The 23,646-nt window shown below is 42.1% G+C and overlaps 1 protein-coding gene across 1 annotated transcript in view; it reads left to right on the forward strand.

Moving 5' to 3' along the window:
• The window catches only part of SCAI (suppressor of cancer cell invasion), a gene marked incomplete at its 5' end in the record, with an annotated part of 141,518 nt that overhangs the window by 90,231 nt on the left and 27,641 nt on the right, over positions 1-23,646 (forward strand). The window contains one exon of the mRNA XM_018573344.1: positions 13,335-13,436. Coding sequence (XP_018428846.1) covers positions 13,335-13,436 — 102 coding nt within the window. The remainder of the gene's footprint in view (positions 1-13,334; positions 13,437-23,646) is intronic.

Here is a 23,646-nt window from a genome sequence, read left to right on the forward strand (position 1 = left end):
ATAGTTGTTTTTTGAAAGGAGAGGAGAGAGGAAGGGGGGGGGGGGGGGGGAGTATGCCTGTAAGTCAGGAATGATCTGGAAGTGAATGTGCGTGACAACATAGCTTCTGAGATTGGGGATAGTGCTAAATCTTTATGTATGGAGATGAAAATGAATGAAAAAAATAGTAAATTACTGATGGGCATACGCTACAGGCCCCCATACATAAGGGAGGAGGAGGCAATTCAACTATTCTTACAGACCGCACACTAAAGTAAGGCCCGTCAATTCTTGAACCTACTCTGAGATATTTTTATGGAACAATGGTGGAAACCCCAACTAGAAAAAAATGCTCTGTTGCATTTATTAATTACAAACAACACAAAGCTGATTACAGATGTGGAAATTGGGGATAACCTGGGGAACAGTGATCATAGAATTATAATGTTCACAATATATTCCAGGAAACATTGACAAGTTGGTATGACAAAAACACTAAATTTTAAAAAGGTTAAATTTAACAAGCTGAGATACCTGCTATGTGACACAAATTGGGACAAAAACTTCCTGAATAAGAACACTGAGGACAAGTGGGAAATTTTAAATAACATTCGCCAGTGCATTTAATTTACCAACAAATTCAAAACAGCAAAGGTTAAACCAGGGTGGGTAACTAGCAGAGTAAAGCAATATTTAAAAGATAAGGCATTCAAATACTGCCTCAAATCACTACCTGATTCAAGACGGTGTCAATCTCCTGATCTGAACCTTCCCCCCCGCGAGCGTCACGCTGATCCTCCTCACCTGCTGTCCTCTTAAGCGCCGAGAATCGAAACGATCGGCGTCTCTGTATTGCGTATGGTGTACAGACACTGACCGTTCGTCTCCGTTCGTCTCTGCTTTATACCCCGTCAGAATTGTGGATTGCAAGACATCCGCCAATAGGGAACCAAACTCCAACGCCAGCCCCGTTGGGCAACACATCAGTGGACCGCACTTAGCAACCTTGCTTACCATCTCCAGAGCTGGGGACATCAGACAGTGTTCCTAATGCTGTGATCCATTGGACATGCTCACCTGAACACAAGACTACGGTCTCACTTCAAAAGGACAGTGGCTCTCTCCTACTCTCTCTCTCCCTCGCAGTGGACCGCTGCCTGTTCTCGTCCACGCTACTAACCGCAAGTATCATTGACTGTGACAAGTTATGAAATAGTGTCTACGTGCCCCCTGCATAGTCTGGGTAGACGGCACAGAGTTATAATCTATGTTTTGGATACGATTGCCAGCACAATAGAATACAGTTATTCACTTGAAAACGTTTCCTTGTGTGAATATATGGACTGTAGAGTTATATGCTATCCGCAGCTGAGTTCCCTATACAAGTGTTACTGCCTATTACATAATACAGAGACCTTTACAGTAAGATGGAACCAGCGGATATCACTGGGCATATTGTAAGCTTGACTCCCCACTCCTCCAAGCTCCCCCCCTGCACATAATAATACACTCCCCCCCTCCAAGCCCCACTGCATATAATAATACACTCCCCCACACATAATACATTTCCCCCCTTCAAAAAAAACCCCCACCCCCCCGCACACATAATACATGCTTCGCCCTACCTTCCAAGCTACCTGCACACATAATACACTCCCCCCAGCACACATAATAATAAACAAACCTCCTCCCTCCCAAGCCCCCTAGCACACATAATAAACTTTTCCACCCTCCCTCCAAAGCCCCCAGCACATATAATAAACTTCCCTCCCTCCCAAGCTCCCAGCACACATAATAAACTTTCCTCTCTCCCTCCCAAAGCCCCCAGCACACATGTTAACCATCATTCCCTGGTGATCTAGTGGTGATTAGTAAGGTCTAGTGCAGACCTTACTGATCACCGTTCGGCCGAAGCTCAGAACTGTCAGAGCTTCGGCCGGAGCTGACAGGAGCAGCTCTGCGGTCTGCATCCAACAGAGATGCAGACCGTATAGCTGCTCCCACAAGTCAAGCACACGGTCCGTGACCGTGTGCCCGACTTGTCAGCTTACCACGCGCCGCTTTGAGGTACTTTGAGACCCCTGTTCTAGCTTATAGGTATATTAAGCATCAGAGATTGTTGATCCAGGGAATATCCGATTGCCTTATGGGATCAGGAAGGCATTTTTTTCCTCTGTTGGAGCTAAATGAACCATGCTTTATAGGGATTTTTTGGCCTTCCTCTGGATCAACAGGAGCTAACTGTGGGCATAGTGTTCTGCTTAGGCGTTCCTTCTCTTTTTTTTCTTCTCCATATCTCTATAGGTTGAACTCAATGGACATGTGCATTTTTTCAACCTAACTATGTAACTAGCTGACCTTTCTGGACGCACTCTTCAGATGCATAGAGCACTTAAACCCCTATTGGAAGCTCTCTGATCTCACAACATTCACTAGAAATAGGGATTACCCTTTTCACCTTGTTGCTTCCAAAGATGGCAAAACTGCAGTCTTCATCATACTGGAGATCTACCTAAGCTCCTTGGGACTTTTCAGCTTCCACAAGTCTGGTTACTGGACTGGCCCTACACCAGCAGCTTTCCAGATTCTCCTGTCCATGAGAAATGGCAGAAAAAAAACATCAAGGAAATCGACTTCTGCTTCTTAACCTACTTGGTGACTTTTTGTAATCGTGCTTTTAGGGTGCTCTTTTACTATGACTCAGCTACGATTTCCTATGATGCCTTCCAAGATTTGAGTCTCTCCACGTGGAAGATGGGATTTTCTGTAATTTTTTCCCAATGCCTCCTCATAAAGCTCCTTAGATAACTTCTGGATGGTTCTTTTTTATATTTCACATGTGTCTTCAGTTTTCCTCCCTTTTAGACCTTCATGTTCTCATACTCACCTTTTAGCTTTCCTTCTCTTATGCTATATGATGTTTATTCACTGGTGTGTTATTTTCAATCACTCTTACCCATGCTAATTTGATTTTTCTATTTTGCTATTGGATATTGTTCTTGTAATATTCTGTGTCATTTTTGCACATAATCTCTTATCAGCCTGTATACCTTGCCTGGCTAGCGCTTGTTTATTATTTACTTCCCCTTTTTTTCCCCCTTCCCTACCCACTAGGTTGCCCACAGTATAGTGTGTTTTTCTGCCAGTTGGCACATATAGATATTTGGGTTCCTCACATGAAGCCTCTCAGTAATGTTTGGCTTCATGTTGATGTCCCATCTGGGCTTAGTTTATAAGCCTGTTCCATACTTGTTTTCTTTCCTCTTTTCCTACCCTGTCCTCCTCTACTTATCTTACCCTCTTCATTATTTCTATGCTTCATTTACTTTCAGCAGTGGGGGATGCTCCACCTCACACTCTTTTTTTTCTTTTTTGTTATTTTCTCTGTCACTATCAATAGACTCATTCAATGTTAAGGGATTTAACCACCCTAATAAGAATAAAAGGAAATCACAAATCCCTTAATGTATGCACAAATGAAACGATCAGTTTTATTACAAGAAACTCATTTTGAAGTAGAGTCCACCCTTCTTGTTCCCAAAGTTATTATAGCACTAATCCTTATACCAAGTCCAAAGCAGTCTCTATTGGGATTCATAAGACTTGTCGTATACAGGTAATGGACTTTAAACTGGACCCCTTAGGGAGATATATTTTCCTGAAAATTTCTCTTGGTACTGCAATATACGCAATTGCTAATATGTACCTGCCTAATTCATCCCAGGTTAACACCTGCGTACAGTACCTGAAGGTTTTTGAGTCTTCTGTGGAAGGTACCATCATTTTGGGTGGCGATTTCCGCATGACTATGGACCCTCGGCTGGATTCTTCTGCTGGCAGGAGCTCTATTTCATTTGCAGATTTAAGCAAACTGAAGCAAAGACTATGCAGCTTATGGACCTATGGCGGACTCTACACCCTAGGTAACTGACTATACGTTTTATTCACCTGTATATAAAACACACAGCAGAATTGGTTACATCTTTGTATCTCAGATGCTTTCAGATTCGAATCCGCCGGTAACCATAGAACCTAATGTTTAGTCAGACCACTCCCCCTTGCTTAGTTCTTTTTCCCTTTCTACTCTACCCCTTAAATCTTCCACTTGGAGACTGAACAACAAGCTCTTAGCTGACCCTGTATGTTGCACAGAGCTAAGACAAGACTATAGCTGGCGTTCTTTGTGGATCATGCTGCTGATAATTCCCCTTTACCTATTCAATAGGAAGCCCTTAAATGTGTGTTACGAGGGATCTGTATCAAACACGGGGCTAGATTGGAAAGAATGGAGATCTCAACAGCTTGCTCTAATGTTTGATAAAGTTGTGGCCCTGGAATGGTCTCATAAACTTAGAGATGATAAAATTAGGCTCGAACTCTCTTCTACAAGCATGCAATTACTATCGCTTCTTGATTAAGCCTTATTATGTTACCAAGAACGATTCCTTAAACAAACTTATGAATATGGGAGTGGGACGATGCTTGCACGTACGTTAAGACCGCCTCAGGGTTCACATACTATTTTATCTTTGCATTCTCTGGAAAGGGATATAGAACACGCCAATACTGATATCCTTTAATGCCTTCATAATATTACACACGCTTATATAATATTGACTTTGCTACCACTTGTACATCTCCTCTGGCTAACGCTGATTTATTGGCCGAATATCTTTCAAAAACCCCTTACCTTCAGTCCCATCTTCTCTACGCTCCCCTTTTACTATAGAAGAATTGACCCATGCTGTTAAGCTCTCTAAAAATGGAAAGGCCCCAGGATCTGATGGTTTCTCTGCCAGATTTTGTAAACTTTTTGCACCTCGGCTTTCTCCAATCCCCCCTTGATGCTTTCAACTCTATTTCTCCCTCCTGTCCATTTCCCTCCACAATCTTTATCAGCTCATATTTCCTTGATTCTAAAACCCGGTTAAGACCCCCAAGTACTTATCGTCTCATCTTTTTACTAAATTGCAATATTATACTTTATTCAAAAATCTTAGCTTTACCTCTGCAACTCCTGCTAACAAAAATTATACATAATGTCCAAGTTGGTTTTGTTAGTTTGCGAGAAGCTAGAGACAACACTATCGACTTCATAGAGTTGGCATAGAAAAAGAAAATCCCAGCCTCTCTCCTTTCAATTGATGCCGAAAAAGGCTTTTGATAGTCAGCTGGCGATTTCTTAATGCTTCCTTACAACTACTAGGATTGAGTGAATCTTTGATTTCCAAAATAATAGCTTTATATTCTATCACTTCTGCCTAAATTTGTACTGAATTTGAACGGTAAACTGTCAGACCCTGTTCAAATCTCTAATGGAACCCGCCAGGGGTGTCCGTTGTCCCCTCTTCTTTACATTATTACGATGGAAGACTTGGCATCTGCTCCAATATACCATACATAGGAAACCATAGCACAAAGAGAATATAAATTGTCTCTATATGCGGATGACCTACTTTTATACATACTGTAACCCAACCTACTCGCTCAATACCGGCCATTCTTAAGGAATTTTCCTTTTTTAGTGCTGTCAGTAATTTCAAAGTTAATATAAATCTGAAATGCTAAATATTTCAATGCGGTCTTCCGAGGTTTCTAATGTTAGATCAATGTTCCCTTTCTCATGGCAACCGCATTCTATCAAATACCTTGCAGTTAATATTCCTTCTGACTTGAGTCAATTGTATACTTTAAATTTCTCTCCGCTTCTAGGCAAAAAGCGAATTGGAGTTAAAAGCTTGGCAGTCCTGTTCTTTCACTTAGTTTGGACGTATAAAAGCGAGTAAAATGGATATTTTCCGCACATTTTATACCTTTTTCAAACTGTCCCTATCAGACTCCCTCGCTCTTATTTTCTCAAGCTTAGGAAAATGCTTTGTGACTTTATTTGGAACGCTGGCAACCCCAGACTTGATTATCGTCTCCTGACAAGACACAAATCAGACTGGTCTGCCTGATTTCCTAGTATGTTAAAGGAGAACTATGAGATGAGTGATTTCCACTCACCTCATAGTTCTAAGCCGACCTGTGACAATGAGACTGTCACAGGTCGGCTCAGAAGATCGGGAGGTGAGGGAACACATACCGGGTTCCCTCACCTCTCGATCCTGTCACGGCTCTCTGCCGTGACAGGGGGAGGGGCTGGATTCCCCTCTCCCCGCTCCGATCTGCCAGCGCTGACTGGCGGAACAAACGGGGGAGGGGGCGGGTACAGCTGGCTCTGCCTCTAGGTAGGCAGAGCCAGCTGTCACTCACGCAGCTGGGCGGATCCCGTCATCTACATCGGGATCCGCTCCAGGTGCGGCATCTCAGTATACCGCGAGCTGTAGCTCGCGGTATACTGAGCTTAGGGTAATGGGAGGACGCTAGTTTGTGTCCTCCCGTTACCCTAAGGAGAACTATGGGGAAAAACACTGACCCCATAGTTCTCCTTTAACACTCCTATTGGATTGGTTCCATAATGAGCAACATAAACAATGGCTCTCGTTTGAGATACAGGCTTTACTTATACATCCAAAAACTATGCTCTGGGTTCCCCTGTCCCGCCTAGGTTGCTCTAATGATTTGCCTCTCCTGGCCTACTTCACCCTCTGGTGTTGGCATTATTCTCGTACCCCACTAGCACTCTCGACTCTACCTAGTCCCCTCAATTCCCTATTGGACAATCTTCAGTTTCCACCTGGTCTTCAAGCCACCTACTTTTTAGGCTGGGATAGACCATTTTGGACGCAATTCCAAAATGTGCTCCGAAGTGGTTTATTGCTTTCTTTTACTGTCATGTTGGCAAATTGCTCACTAGATAACAGAGCTTGGCTAGCGTATACCCAACTTTCTAGTTTTTACCACTTTATACATTCCCCTGCGGATATTCATCAGGATAATTTTCCCTTGGAGGCGTTGTGTGTAACTTCCTCTCCTCCCACCCACACTATTTCCTTACTATATGGTCTATTTATCACTCACATGTCCTCAACATTACCTTCCTCTAACCAAAAATGGACCTTGGAACTGGACTCCACCATAGGTCCCTCTGACTGGCAGAAAATATTTTTGTTTGCTCATAAGCTGGCTATGTTTTGTAAAATTCAAGAGCAGAACTACAAATTGCTCTCCATATGGTACCTCCAGCGAGACTCCATAAAATTTTTCCTTTATGTTGGAGATATCTGCAGACAGTTGGCACCTACCTGCATGTCTTGTGGTCCTGCCTTTCTGTGTGGGATTTTTAGGCACAGATCATAGCCACATACAATAAGTCGTATCATGACTTTATTACTGTTAAATATGATTTCTTAATATCATATTCTTTTGTCTTGAAGATATAGTGTGGAAGAAGTTCAAAAGAGAAAATTGCTTCCGTTCTTGCATAAAACTAAAACATGTGTTTAATTACAAAGTTACAAATGATTACAAGATAACTGGCATGAAACAAAATATAAAAATAGTTATGTTTTTAACTATTATAAGTAAGTTCTTGTAAAAGTTTCGAGTGTATGTGTGTCTTCTTTGTGTCCGTATGTAAGAATGCTCTAGCATGTGAGAATAGGTTCCTTTTTCCTTTGTGAGAATGTCCTGCCATTCTGCCATGTAAAACATAACAGCTCTGGGACATATAGTCCTCAGCTGAAATCTGAAACTCTTAGACCGCTAGTAGGAGTGAGGGGGATGGGAGGAATGCCCCCACCTTTTCCTTGTCTTAGCTCTAAGTTAAAATGCATTCAACTATCATTTAAACCATATAATGTTGCATATATCAATATTGATACATAAATGCTCTTTCTTATATGAATAACCTAATCAAGACATATTACAGTAAAGAGATATCATTCATAGTTTGTAAACACTTCATAAACTTTGATTTAGAATATTCTGCAAAGCGACCCTTACAGTCTTTCTCAGTAATTAGGAATGTGGGAGGTTCTAGCCATCTCTACCATCAAGATTGATGAATAACATATGTGCAGCAAATAACTTCTAGTACAACCAAAACCATGGACTTTAGTCTACTTGAGTATATTCCCAAACTGAACAAATTATATAGAAAATCAATCATCACTTATGTTCTTCACATTCATACATAATCCCTATATGAATAATACCCTATAAACAGTATTAGTATTGTTACTTATATTCTAACAATTACCAAGGTCCTTGCCACAGACCAAACAATCTATATTATGTTTTTTCTTCTTTGATGCTCATCAGACTGTCGTGAGAAATCTTCTCACCCTCCTTCGCTTTTTGAATGGTTAGACATTGTGGATTGTATTATGCAGATGGAGAAATTAGTGGCTACTGATAGTGACAAAATAGAGAAATTTCATCAGAGCTGTATGGAATGGATTTTGTTTAAGGATTCTTCTGAATTCGAGAATTTTTTCACTAAATCAGATGTTTGATTGGGTCCCTTTGAATGCTCTCCTGGTGGTTCTATCTCTTGTCAATACCTACATTCATAGCATTTGCTGGTATGTTTGTGTATGCTTCTTTTTTCTTTCTTTCTTTTTTTTTAACCAGTTGCTGTCTCCCTCACTGCCTTCTCTTTTTTTCTTTTATCCTGATCTTTGTTCTCCTCCCCTACCGCTTTTTATATTGTTCTTTACATTTATCTACCTTACAAGTTTTCTCTCTTCCCTGTTTTCTAGTTCTATTATGTTTCTCTAGTTCATTTACCCACTGCATAGGTTTTCATATAGTTTACCTAAAGTTTATAATTTGGAAGACACGGGTACAGGTCTGTCTTTGAGATTGTAGTTATTCACATATTTGTTAGGATGGCCACATGCAATATAATTACTGTACCATGTTTTGATCCTTATCCCAATTGTGATTTCATATATCGGAATTGCCGTGTTCTCACCTGTCTTCCTGAGAAATGTTATGTGTTATATGTTATCTTGTTAAAATTATTAAATTCAATTTGAACGATGAGGGGACCTAATTGCAGTTTTTAAAATCATTAAAGGGGACCACAATATCTGGAATAAAATGTTTACACCAAGAACTGTATTTATGACACAAGGGCAGAACAAGAGGTTAGAAGAGAGGCGGTTTAATCTTACACTGTGCAAGGTTTTTTTTTTACTGTTAGTAGTAAAAATGTGGAATTCTCTTCCAAAGTAGTATTCGCTGATAGCATAGATAAATTCAAATAACTTTTAGATGAGTTTCTTAGTTCAATAAATATACAAGGATATGGGAACTACTAGAGCAGTGGTTCTCAACCTGTGTAACCTCAGGACCCACATTTGTCCTTGGTCATTAAGTCGCGACCCAAAAATAGTTACTAGAGCGTCTTTATTCAACCCTACCTACTATGTTTCTATGTTATCTAAGCGAGTGCACTGTGGGAGCTGTGTCAGGGATTCCTCAATGTTTCATTTTCCTGGGGCTAGTCTGGTGCTTGGTGTTACTGGGGCCAGTACCATTGTCTCTGGCAGTTTGACAGTAATTTTTATGGCAGTTTCTCCTTTTCGTGCCTTCTCGAATGGAGAGTCACAACTATCTTCATCTAAGTGTTGCAATCAGCTGCTTGTAGTGATGGGTGATTTTCAGCTCGACTGTCTGGCCATTACCTTAGGTTGTGGTTTTGGTCCCTCGCACTGTGTGTATGCCATAAGGGAAATGGTTTTGTCACTTGCCTAGTGTTCTGCTGTGCTGGTTCATTGTGTTCTCCCTTGCAGCTTTTGCTTTTATTCACTTCTTTAACTTGCTACTGTCTGGCACAAGATATATGTTAGGTTGCCATGTGAAGACTGCTGAGCCCATTGCACAGTTTTCTTTTTGCTGAATGTTTTGTCTGTGGCATTAAAGGAGAACTATGGGGCAAACATTTTTTCCATGTTCTCAGAGTCACAGGAGGCTATATACTGTGTCCTCCAGTGACCCAAAACTCAGTATATAGAGGGCTATTGCCTGCTATACACAGAGCGCAGCAGCCGGGACGGATCTCAACAATACTTTCAAGATCCACCCAGCTGGCTCTCTAGAGGCAGAGCCAGCTGTGCCCACCCCCTCCCCCATACATCCCTCCAGTCAGCGCTGGTGAGTGGAGACTGACAGGTAGATGATCGGGAAGTGAGCAGATCTGCATTATGTTTTCGCTCACTTCCCGATCAATAGAGCCGACGTGTGACAGTTTTAATGTCACGCATTGGCTCTAGCCATGGGGATGAGTGTAATTTACTCACCCGATAGTTCTCCTTTAAATTTGACTGTGACAGAGAAAGCTCATTTTGTGACCCTTTCCCACCTGCAGCAAAGCTTCCCATTTTGCACCCATGTCTAAAGTACTCTCTTGAGCCTTCTGGTGTGTCTTCTGCCAGCTACCTTACAGTAGAAGCCTTCTACTTTTAATTTTTAAGACCTTCCCTGATGAAGTAGGGACTTGGATTTGCTAGTCCATTAGGAGCAGGACTTATGACAGAGCAGGCCTCTGAGACTAAATCCCTACCCACACTTGGTTAGGCAATTTTGTAGGTTCTGCCCCTATGGTCTTGATTTTTACAAACCGAAGTGGAGCCACTCCGGACAGACAGCGCGAGTTGAGGGAGCTTAACAAGTGGCTCCGGAGCTGGTGTCAGAAGGAAGGTTTTGGTTTCCTGGAGAACTGGGCTGACTTCGCAGTCGGCTATCGGCTCTTCAGCCGAGACGGGCTGCACCTTAATGGGGGAGGTGCAGCATTCCTGGGGGGAAAAATGGTAGAAAGACTGGAGGAGCTTTTAAACTAGAAAGTGGGGGGGAGGGTATAAAAATAAAATTACATGGCTGGATCTAATCAGGCACTGTAGAGGGCAGCCCGTGGGGGCCTCCAGAGGTCAGCCCTGAGGAGCGAGCGGCCGCCGAGTACAGAACCGCATCTGTAGCGGCTCTGCACTCTGCACTCTTGCAAACTACCGATGTAAGGCTAACCGGTCTGTAGTTCCCCGGATGGCTTCTGAACCCTTTTTTGAATATTGGAACTAGCGTAGCCCTCCGCCAGTCGCTTGGCACTCTGCCAGTCATTAAGGAATCTTTAAAAATGATGAATAATGGTCCCGCTATAACCTGGCTTAGTTCTTTAAGTACCTTGGGGTGTAGATTATCCGGTCCTAATGCGTTATTTGCATTAAGTAGTTTGAGTCTGTGTTGTATCTCGGTTTCTGTCAACCATTGTGGAATATTTTGAGACGAACTATGTGCGTTCCTATGTTTAATAGTACCGTCTTTTTCCCGCGTGTATACTGATGAGAAAAAGGAACTCAATGCCTCGGCCCTCTCTTTGTCGTTTGTGACTAACTCCCCGTTATCATCCATTATTGGGCATATCTGCTCCTTTCTTACTCTTTTACTGTTTATGTACTGGTAAAAAAATTTGATTCTTTTTACTAACTGTGGCAATATGTTTTTCACACTCTATTTTAGCTGCCCGGATTACTTTTTTACATCTTTTGTTACATTCTTTATAATTATTGAACGCCAATGCCATCCCCTCCATCTTATATGTTCTAAATGCTACTCTCTTGTCCTTGATGTGTTGCTTTACCGATCTATTTATCCATACAGGCTTAGTTTTTGATCTTTTAATTTTGTTCCCCAATGGTATACACTTGGTAATAGCTTTTTGTAATGTGGTCTTAAAACATTACCATTTCTGTTCAGCTTATCAAAGTTAGCCTTCCTGAAGTTTAGGGTTTTTGTCCGACCAGCCGACTTTCCTTTCCTATACCCAATATTGAAGGTAATCACACTGTTACCCAGTGTCTCCCCAATTGAAATATCCTCAATTAACTCCCCCTTATTACAAATGATGAAATCTAGGATTGCATTTTTCCTAGTTGGGACCTCCACCATCTGATCCATGAAGTTGTCTCGCAACATGTGCAGGTAGATTGACAAAGGTGTGAATGGAATAAAGGAACAATGAGAAGAATAGAGATGTGAAATGATTATATGTTTATATTTATTGTAACAATGAAGTTTTATATTTCTTCCATGAATATGTCAAATATTTGTTTTATGTGGAATAATAATAAAAACAAAAATATATTAAACAAAAAAAACCTTTTCAAATCCCTTACCAGGCTCTTGCACAACTGTCTTTCTGTGAGCCTGATAGCCCGTTTGATCTTGCCATGATGGCAACACACATGCCAATATCAAAGAGAGCACCAGATATGTGAATTTTAAATAAGGGAGGTTCCTCCTGCATACACCATAAGACAGTTTATATCATTGGCACCTGATCTGGAACACCTGATTCTAATTTAATTGATTTGAAATGGTGGTATATGTATGGGTGTACCTTTTCAATGTGAAAAAATATGCAGTTTTCTCTATTCAGATTATGAAAATGAATACAGGTCAGTTTTATGCATCATTTGTTCAAGTGCACATCACCTTTATCTGTAGTCAAGGTTTGCCTGTTAAAATACTGTATGTTGGAAAAGTCAACCATTTCCATAGATTTTGAACTATTGCTGTGTTTGCAGGCTAGAATATGTGCAGATGTTACATTACTGTGCTTTGCAAGGCAGAAAGGCACTCGCTGTCCTCATGATGAATCATAGCCTCACCTGTGTAATGCATTTTTTCTGTTATGTGACCATTTACCCATATCTTTAAAATACCAACAAATACACCTTTAGAAATGTTTAGTAATGACAATCTACAATCACATAGTTATATAGTAGATAATTGCAGGCTCTGTATTCTTTGCATACCTTATTTTTCTTTTCTTCCCCAGTCTTCTGACTGGCCATGTTTACTAAGGGCAGATTACTAGCTCTCCTATTACTTCCTGGATTACTGGCACATGCGACTAGACATGTGACTAGGACATGTGACCATGCACATCATCTCAGGGGAGGAAAATGCCTTGTCCTGAGATTACAGATGAGATTTCCCAGCAATGCTCTGCTGATGACAAGGAAATCCCACTGTGTGTTGACAAACTGAAGTAATTTGCAGGAACTGAATGGTCTGCAAGTGTAAGTATTTCATAATCACATCATTTTACAGCTGACATGTCTATGTTATTATTAATCATCATACATAGTGGGATGCATTGGTAGAATTAGATTTTTGAGTGTTAAGGTCCACTTTAAGATACTAATACTTATTTCTAGAGTTTGCCTCTAGTAAGTGTTCACTCACTGCTTTAGTCTGGTGGATGTCTGAACTGCAGACCTGTGAAATACCATCTGAGTAAGAAATATACATGCATTTAATTGATGCAAAACTGTTCTTATGTTTACATATTTACACCCCTTTAATATAAAATATATTTGGTCAGATAACAAATGGTAATATTCACCTGTTTTGTGTTTTTCTTACTAAATCAATTCAATTAAATAACTTTTTTTTTTATATCTCAGGTTAAGTTCAGTGAGCTAACAATTGATATGTTTAGAATGTTACAAGCTCTGGAAAGGGAACCAATGAATCTCACCTCTCAGATGAATAAGCCTGGATTACAGGTATTTCATGATAGTTCTTTATTGGTGGATGGGCAAATATTGGGAGTTATTTATTTAAGAAATAAATGGAGTGTAGCTACACTCTACATTGTGTATGCTTTGTAATGTAATTTACTACACCATTCTTTCTTGTTCAATTTCTTTATTGGTACACACAGTAGAAAAAAACCCCAGAATATAACAAACAGTGTATACATTTATTGGATAACAAACAACATAATAGTTGGTAAAAAAAATAAATGGAGCATCTACCACTACTACACAATTCTTTGTAGGCTACAACTTATCTTTTTCATGTACCTGTAGATATACTACCACCGGCAGGTGGTTTTGAATCAATAAAATGCACATGCTTTAGAGTCCAGTGGAGCTTACTGTCCTGAAAAGGCGAATGTCTCCTTCATCTGGATTTTATAATAGTCTTCAGATCTATCCCATCAAGATGTTGCTGGCAGTTTTATGCCAAAATACTAGTTCCTTGATAGTCTTTCCCCAAGCCAGTGTCTTCCTGAATTCGCCTAAATCTGGTACTTAACTGCAGGGCCCTGTTTCCTGCATTTCTCACTGCAGCAGACACCCCGGGGGGCAGTGTTCTGCATCTGGAAATTCACTGTACCTGTCCGCCCTTGCTCCCAGGGCCAAACGAAACTTACAATTACAGACTGGTTCTAAAGACTTGCTGGTTGGTAAATAGACTGTATCATTGTAAGTTGCTTTGTTCCTTGAAAGTGTTTTTTTCTACTATGGCAGACTCCTTTTTACATGGAACTGTTCCTTGTGCTTCATAACCCTCTCTAGAGGTTGTCCATGGAAGCTTTACCCTTCTGCACAGCAGTACTGCCTTAAGGGAGTTAAAGACATCCTAGTACCTCTACCATAGATCAATGGCCTCCCTCCTACTGGTTTGCTTACCCCAATAGCTTTGTTGAGCCCAGCTGCAACTCTCTATTTGGCACCTAGAAGTGGTGTTTGCCCTTTAAGGGACATCATCTGCTGGTCTGTGTTTCTTTCTCTGACAATGTGTTTGTGTATACGCATGCACACACACTTTCATAAGACTTTCTGCTTGCAATGTGCATACCTATGTTTAAATGATGCCTCTAGCCTGCAGCTAGCCATTTAGTAACACTTTCACTACCCCTTTTTGTTGGAGGATTTTCTTGTCTCAGCACACTCAGGTTTTAATGCAGATGGGAAAGATATCAATTCTGCACAGGGAGAGTCACCTCTGACATCATGCCAGGGCATCTTGGTAATGGTGGCTTCTATCCCTGATGTTGACCTTTGTCAGATCTTTCCTGGTCTCTAGTAGTGTTGTGGAAATTTTATTAGGATGTGTTTTTAGTGTATTGTAATATTTTGTCATTATGTCTCAGTGTCCGGATTTCTGCGTCATGCTCGATTGGTGCGTGACCCGGATTATTCGGCACTGGGAATAAAACATTGGAGTAGATATCTTATGCGTGGCGGAGCAGTGTTTTCTTAGCGAGTGTGTGGACGCCAAACTAGGGCCCCTGCGCAGTGCGCGGATTTATTGGTTTGGCGTGTATACAACTTGCTTTGAGGCATAGTATTTTTTAAGATACATATCTGCCTTTATTGGGCATTGCTCACTGAGCTGTGCTGGGTAAGGTTCACTCCAGTGGTAATTGGACATGTGCTTTGTTGACTGGCTATGTATTGAGGAAGTGATGTTGGTTGTTAACATCACTTCCTGGTTTGCTGGTTGTTATCACTTCCTGTTTGAAATCACTTCCTGGTTTGCTGCGTGAGACATCACTTCCTGTCTGACATCACTTCCTGTTGGGCAGCTGTTAAAATAAACAAATACCTGTGCGGAGGGGTCTCTTAGAATGGAACTAGCAAGAAAGCAACACCTGTCTCCTGTGTCCTAACTCTACATGACTCTAAAGGGGTACTTCCAGTCCTTGCACGAAAGAGCGTAATACAACTGTGCTTTTAAGCACGGGGGCAATTCTTTGTGTTTGACATACTTTGGCGCAGTTTAGTGCGGCATGGATTTGTGCGTTGAACCAAGCGAATTTCCATAACAAAATGGCGAGCCAGGTAGGAGTCGATAGGGGTAAAACTGTATTTCTGCCCGTTGTGTCAGAGAATTTCTGCTCGACGAAAGAAAGTTTTCTCTCTTTTTGCCAGGACTAGGTAAGTGCTTTTGAGTTGTGTAGTTTGTGGTGGATCTGAGTTGATTGTGCAGAGATTGTATGGTCAGATTGTGACGTGTGTGGTGAGAGGGCTGCTGTGTATGTGAGATGAGCTCAGTGTTAAGTTTTTGCGGTAAAAGTGTTTTATGCTGAGCGGAAATCTATTTGGTTTTGGGCTGGAAGTCAGTTTGATGCAGTTTTTGTCTTCTAGGATCTAAAGCTCAGTTATTGGTGTATTTCTCTGTGTTTGTACTGGATCTCAGAGCGGCCATCTTGGTGTCCTTTGTGTAAGACCATGTGGCCAGCGGCCATCTTTGTTTTCCTTTGTGTTTGTTTTTGCATTGAGGACCACATGGCTGAGCGGCCATCTTGTTTATGTAGTGATTTTATTCGGTTTTAGTTTAAGAAGGCAGTTTTAGTGCTATGGTTGCAGTTGTGAATTCAAATTCGTTTTTTGTTGTATTCGGTTTGGTGCTGCAGGTTTTTAACAAGGAATTCAGTTTTAGGCTGGTTCACTTTCAGCTGAGTTTGGCGTCTATGGTAAGCGATTTGTTTGTTTTTGCATCAAATGTCTGTTTTTGTGCAGGATAGTGATTTTGTCTTTTTGTAACTTTTATCATTTTGTGAACATTAGGGGCAGTTTAGTAGTGAAATTGTCCTAGAGTTACTGATTTTGCTTAATGCTTGAGTGTCTGTGGCTGTTATACTGAATTGTGGAATTGCTTGGCATAGTTAATAATTGGTGGTTATTACAGGTACTGCAGTGTAAAAGGGTGGTGCTTTGTAGTTCTGTGCCAAAAGTATTGGGACAACAAGCCATAGAGTTTGATAGCATTAATGCGATTGCAGTGTTACTATTCCTGTATCATGGAAGCCATTTTTAAAGAGCTAGCGAAAGTGGAAGGGACGGCGGCCATTGTTGAAGCCATGCAATGATCTTCTGACCTGTGGCGACAAGCGCAGAGTTGTGTAACACACCTGGTTGCTTCCAGAAAGTGGCGCAAGCAAAAGGGAAAGTATGCTCTGATTTTTGCTGCTGGTTGGATAGCAGATAAATATCAGGAGTCCTGTAGGCTGAAGCTGAGTTTGGAAGGACAGGTGGAAGATTTAAAACTTGAGATTGGGAAATTGAGAACTCTTGTCCAGCACGCTGCTGAAGCTAGCACTGAGTATGAGCGTACTGTGACTGAGCTGCGCAAGGAGAATGAACGGTTGTCTTAAAACGTAATGGAAGCACAGGCAGCTGTAAGGGAATTGTCTGCTCTCAGTGCAAAGGCTGAGCATTCTCAGGGTCTGGCCCAGATAGAGTCACTGAAACAACCGTTAGAGAGTCATAGTGCGATTATGACTGCAGTTGATGTTTCTGGGAACTCTGGGTCAGATTCTGAAACTGACTCAGGGATGGAGATGGACGATGTAACTGTGGTTGGAAGTATTAATACAGTCCAAGAGGTTACCTCAGATGAGTCCGGTGTGGGATCTGGTCATGCTAGGATAGGTAATGTTGGGCAGCATGTGCTCAGAGGTTGCGTGCGGGGGGCAAGCTAAGCGTTGTTTCGCATGCCAAAGAATTGGGCACATTGCGAGGAACTGTGCGGTAACTAATGGCAACATTCACAGAGATTCTAAGTCTCCTAGAACCATGCCTTAGAGTGAAGTGGTTTATTCAGCAAGGTCGGGTAATGGTCCCAGACATGGTTCTTTGCAAAGGCATAGAAGCCAGGGACAGCCTGGGCCTTGGACTCTAGGAACAGATTTTAAAGCCCAATATGAACTGTTGAAATGGGAAAATAGTAAACTTAGGAAAGAACGAGATCGCTTCTGGGAACAGATCAGAGTCTCAAATTTTGTGTACCAGAGAAGGGGAAATGAAGAGGTGTTGTTGAGATCTTTCTAAACCATTTTACTGTTTGTATTTTGCAGGAAAAATGTGGGGACTGAAATTAACGTAACTTTTCTCTCCCTAGAAACCTGTATTGGGGACCTTTTTTGTAATGTTAAATCCTGCTTCTTTGGTAAAATTAATCTAACATTGGCTTGAGACTGGAAATATTAGCATTTCAATTCAAGAAACTGTCCTTGCATTGTTTACTGTTTCAAGCGAACCCACCAAGACAGTGATATTTTAATCACACTTTTCTTCAATGGAAGGGGTGTGTTTGTTCCAAAGGCAATACGTTTTTATTCTTTTCTGTTTTTGTATTGAGTTTCAGTTTTAAGGGAAATTCTTACTTTTTGCTGAATTTCAATATATATAGCAAGACTAACTTGAACTGTGAGAAGTTTTTTTTGTAAGGAGTATGTTTGGGCGTTTTTTTGTTTCCTGAGAGGACAATTCATGCCCCCTCCCCCATTGTTTTGGGTTTTACAGCATGAACTACAGTATCGCATTACTGTTGGTTTTGCGGTAGAAAAGAATTTGGTTTTACATTTTTTTTATATTTACTTTCCTGAGGCGGATTGCGCAAGCGAGAGTAACAAGTTTTTTGTTTAGAGTTGCGTAGCGCAGCGAATAGTCAATTTATCAGGAGTATTATGTGACTACTGAGACATCGTACAACCGGTAAATAGACAGCATAAGGCTTTCCCCATTAACAACTGTAGTGAGAGAAGCCACATTGCACTGTAGAGAAAAGCGGGCGTAAGTGTGCTGTGCAGTTTAGTCTGGCGACGCAGTGTAGGGTCATATAGCGGATACGGTTTCGTATGCATACACTGTGAGGGGTGGAGACATAATTCGGTGGGGTGATCTGTGGTTGTTGCATAGTTATATTACGGGTATTACAGTGGTACTCTGTGGGTCTGTGCCAAACGTGTTGGGACAAAAAGCCATAGTTACACATCGCCTCGATTAGGGTTTCTAGTTGGGGGACTATAGTGGTATAGTGGTTGTAGTCCGCCAATCCACCGCAGAAAAAAGGCACCGGGCGGTGCTCTCCTAAATTGGTGCACAGATTTCCGTGGACGCAGGGGTAAGACTAGAGTCGATTAATCGCCATGGGCAATGGGCCGTCCATGCAAGGGAAGGAAAGCGAGGCTTCCCACATTCAGACGGTTGCACAGTACATGAAGTCTAGTTTTTGGGGTTTAGGCCATGAAACCCCTTGAAGAACAGTATAAGATTTTATAAGGGTACCGTGTGGGGTATCCCTCAGGAAGGATGTAGCTCAGTTATGGCTTCAGAAGTCTGTAATGGTAAATCGGCAGGGCATACAGAGGGCGGTTTCAGTCCGGTGGAACCGCATTATGTACACCTGGCCCGAGGAGATAGCTGCGATCGGTGATCCAGTGTCCAAAGCGGAAGAGGCTCTTTTCTGGGCTAATTCTGCTGAAGCAGGCTGGATCTACCAACACTGGATCTGTTGTAGTAGTTTTTCTCAGATGTCTCTGTCGTCACCAATGCAATTAACTCTTCTCTCTCTCTCTCCCCTTCTCTCTCATCCTCTCTCCCCTTCTCTCTCTCTCATCCTCTCTCTCTCTCTCTCTCTCATCCTCTCTCTCTCTCTCTCTCTACCTAAGAGTGTAACCTAACCTAGAGACGATGCACCATGTTGCATCCGGCTTCTCTTCTTCCTGTTTTTGAGGAGGAAGAGAAGGGGGGAGATAATGGTGTGAAAAATGACAATTTTCCAACTGTTACTAACATTTCTAACCTATCAATTGTCCAACCTAGTAGGGAATCACATCAAGAACCACCACGACTGGCTCTTCTTTGATGGTAATTGGGTCAGATTTTTGCAAACATCTAAAAAATCATGGCATCAGGGGAGCCCCTAGGCAGCCCCACGGGTTATCACCATACGTCCACCACCGGGTTCGGGAGTCTCTCCCGCACCCAGACTCAATAACCAGTGTTCATTCTAGAAAACCAGGTGATTGTGTCGTGCTAAAGAAACATCCAATGACGGGACTAGAGCCGAGACATCTTGGGCCATTCCAGGTGCCGCTGACGATGCCAACCTCTCTGAAGTTCGAGGGACGAGACAACTGGGTCCACGCCGGTCACTGCAAGAAGTTGCTCAACTGCATCAAAGAATGAAGAGTATCAATTTTGTTTATTTAGTTTAGTATATTTTAGCGAGGGAAGTGCACCTCAAACTAGCAAAGGGGACATTTGTTGATAGAACTTAAAGATACATTCCTAGAGGGTAATATCAGTTAGGTTTGTTGGATCCTCCACTTGTGAGGGAGGTACAACAGTCAACCTTACTAATGAAACCCCCGATCTCTTTAATGACACCCATAGATCAGATTATATGTGCTGGAAAGAAGGGTGTGACGTTATGACTGAGGGAGCGATCCCCCAGTCTATTTAGTTACCACTGGAGGCCCGTAACCGTCAGAGAAGTTCTTCTTGTTCGGTGTTGATGGGTCCGTACAATTCCCTATGCGGGTTAGCCGCTTATAAGGCAATTCCCCCTAAGTCGAGAGGTTCATGTGTCCTGGTGAAGCTTGTCCCTGCATCTTACGTTGCAGCTGATCAGGAGGAACTGATGGTGCAGAGGAGGGTAAGAAGGGCAGGGAGAGCTGGAAGGGAGTTTTCCTGCTCGGAGAAGGCCTGGGCATGGTTTCCTGCTTGGACAGGATGGGGAATAGAACTTATGAAGCTATTGAACAATTTCTCGTCCATAGTGGATGAGATGTTCGATTAAACGTTGAGGCAGTGAGGGAGATCACCGAGGAACAACGACAGGAGAGCGTCCAAGGGGGGTTTCTGTGAATTTATAGACTGGATAGCAGATACTAGTGACAAGGTTCAGGCCCATACTGACAGGAGCAGGGCGTAGGCAGAGCAATAGATAGTGAGGGTTGGAATCTTTTTAAAGCTTTGGGAGGTCTGGGGGATCTGGGGTTTTTCATTGGATACGGCCTAAAATGGGAGTACATGTACTTATGGTGTTTCTATTATGATGTTCCTGATGTCTAATCGGCCAAGTTACCGAAGCCCGCCCAGACGACATTTTCGCTGACGAGACGCCCTGAAGACCAACCCATGGACCAGATGCAGAGGATTCCAAACCGACCAGCGACCAACGCGACCCACCACCTCCCTCGGAGTCACCTCCCGAAGTGCAGGACCTCAGAGTCAAGATTTGCTTTCAAGATTCGTTTTCTTTGCCAAAAGTCTGCGTGTCAAGGTTTGCGTGAAAAACATTGACTTTGCGTTATTTTCCATAGTCTGTTTCGCTTTATGGATTCGGGACTTTTCGTATACAAGAGGGACTGTTTTTTTCAAAGAAGAAGATAGAGATTCATCGAGGGACACTGGGGATAATATGACAAAGAGGAGGGACTTATTATTATTAGGATGTGTTTTTAGTGTATTGTAATATTTTGTCATTATGTCTCAGTGTCCGGATTTCTGCGTCATGCTCGATTGGTGCGTGACCCGGATTATTCGGCACTGGGAATAAACCATTGGAGTAGATATCTTATGCGTGGCGGAGCAGTGTTTTCTTAGCGGGTGTGTGGACGACAAGCTAGGGCCCCTGCGCGGTGCGCGGATTTATTGGTTTGACGTGTATACAGCTTGCTTTGAGGACATAGTATTATTTAAGATACATATCTGCCTTTATGAAAGGAACGTGCGTTTGTATTTTTGATGCGTCTGATCAGCGTGCTGGAAATGGTATGGCATTGTCCCTGCAGATAAACATTCATGAGAAACATAGTAATGTTATTGGGCATTGCTCACTGAGCCGTGCTGGGTAAGGTTCACTCCAGTGGTAATTGGACATGTGCTTTGTTGACTGGCTATGTATTGAGGAAGTGATGTTGGTTGTTAACATCACTTCCTGGTTTGCTGGTTGTTGAAATCACTTCCTGGTTTGCTGTGTGAGACATCACTTACTGTCTGACATCACTTCCTGTTGGACAGCTATAAAAATAAACAAATACCTGTGCTGAGGGGTCTCTTAGAATGGAACTAGCAAGAAAGCAACACCTGTATCCTGTGTCCTAACTCTACATGACTCTAAAGGGGTACTTCCAGTCCTTGCATGAAAGAGCGTAATACAACTGTGCTTTTAAGCATGGGGGAAAGTCTTTGTGTTTGACATACTTTGACACAGTTTAGTGCAGCATGGATTTGTGCATTGAACCAAGCGAACAGTGGTAAAGCCTCTCAACCAATGCAAGCCTCTCCAGATTGGGAGGCATGTGGGACACAATGACAGTGCTTGGTAGGTAAAGGAGTCCAAATTGTTGATCAAGCTCTCGGAGTTGCTAGCAGTATACTTGTCCTTACTGCATTTAATTACATTTTGTAGGGCAATCCTGTGAGAGTGCAGTCTGACAATGCACTGGTGGTTGACCATTGGGGAGGCACAAGAAACCCAGTCATAGCCCAATAAGCGTATCACATTTTTCTGTGGCTGGGGCGTTAGTTTCTGACCCTCACATCAGGGGAACGGAGAAAGGACAGGCAGACTTTTGTAAAGTTATTAGCTCCTCGAATGCGGTGATGGATCTCTGCATCCGGAGGTATTCTGCCAGTGGTGGGCAACTCCATATTCCGAACATCTGTGAATGGGACAGTTTTTTTTGCAGGAGCAACTGATTTGTTGGCAGACACTGTTATCACTCCCTGGGCACACTGCATTGTGATATTCCTTTCCTGAAGCATCTCCTATGACCCCTGTCATCCTGGCAGCTCTGACTTAAACAAGATGGATCTGAGTGAACTGAGACGAGATAAACCAGATCTGGTGCACCTGATTGCAGATACCCCTGACAGCTTCCATACTGGCTGAACCCTTTATCCCAGGGCCTTAATGAGGACATTGTACATTCATTGTTGGAATTTAGACAAGACCACATATCTTAACAGGGGTTAACGAGGATTTTAGCACAATTGTGAGGGACACTCTCCAAGGAGAGTGCCCCTTTGCATCTTCTACAACAGTAGTATTTATACAGTTCAAGAAGTACATACACAATTGGTCAACAGCAGCTAAAGACCTCAGGAAAGCCTTAACAGTGTAAGTAATCAGAACACATTGTCAAATATGGGATGTTAGACTATAGATGGACAGCAGACAAGATACCTATGACATATGCTCCCAGATGGTCATAGTCATAAAGTCTTCACAGTTGCTGTTAAAGTTACTCCAAGAGGTATGTGTTCTCCAATAAACTCTAGTGTAAACAGGATTTTTACTCATAAAATCCTTTTAGCCTGTAATTCATTGGAGGACACGGCTCCCTCCTGTCTGCTAGGGTCATGTTTCTTGCCATGGTTCAGTATTTGCTTAGGAATGCTTCCCTTCTCCTATCATTCACTGCTTTCTACTGCTGATCTCTAGAGCATGTACAGGGATATAGCCACTTGAGGGAACTGGCCCCTTTCTATGGGACTGTCTCCTAAGGCTTTAGGTACCGTATATACTCGAGTATAAGCCGTCCCGAATATAAGCCGAGGTACCTAATTTTACCACAAAAAACTGGGAAAAAGTATTGACTCGAATATAAGCGAGGGTGGGAAATGAGGCAGCTACTGGTAGATAGATACCAATAAAATTACATGAATATTTATTTAAAAGAAAAATAACCTAGCTCTGTAAGTGGAAAAGGGGGTACAGGGCTACATAAGAGACTTTCTTATATCCAGTGTGTGAACACAGCCAGCAAACAGTATACATTGTGGTAGGCCAGGTTAAGCAGCTGGGACAGGGAAGGCTGGAATATTTTACATCAGGGGGAGGTGGTTGTAGTCAGGCAGGGTAGATAGGCATACTTTTCTGAAAGTATATTCACCCTTTAAATTACTCAATGTGGAGGACTGTTTGTCTTCAGCTTAGAACTGGCATACATAAACTCACTTGGTGCACATTCCTGACATATGCCAAACAGTCTCCAACAACTAGTATTCTAAGTGGGTTATTATTATTATAATACAGGATTTAAATAGTGCCAACAGTTTGTGCAGCACTTTACAATATAAAGAAGACCTTACAATCACAATACAATTCAAGACAAGATGGTAAGGAGGGCCTACAATCTGAACAGTACACGTGTTTTGGGCAGCAAATATGTTTTTATATATATAT

Source organism: Nanorana parkeri, unplaced genomic scaffold, assembly GCF_000935625.1.
Source record: "Nanorana parkeri isolate BGI_ZX_2015 unplaced genomic scaffold, ASM93562v1 scaffold2343, whole genome shotgun sequence".
Lineage (NCBI taxonomy): Eukaryota > Metazoa > Chordata > Amphibia > Anura > Dicroglossidae > Nanorana > Nanorana parkeri.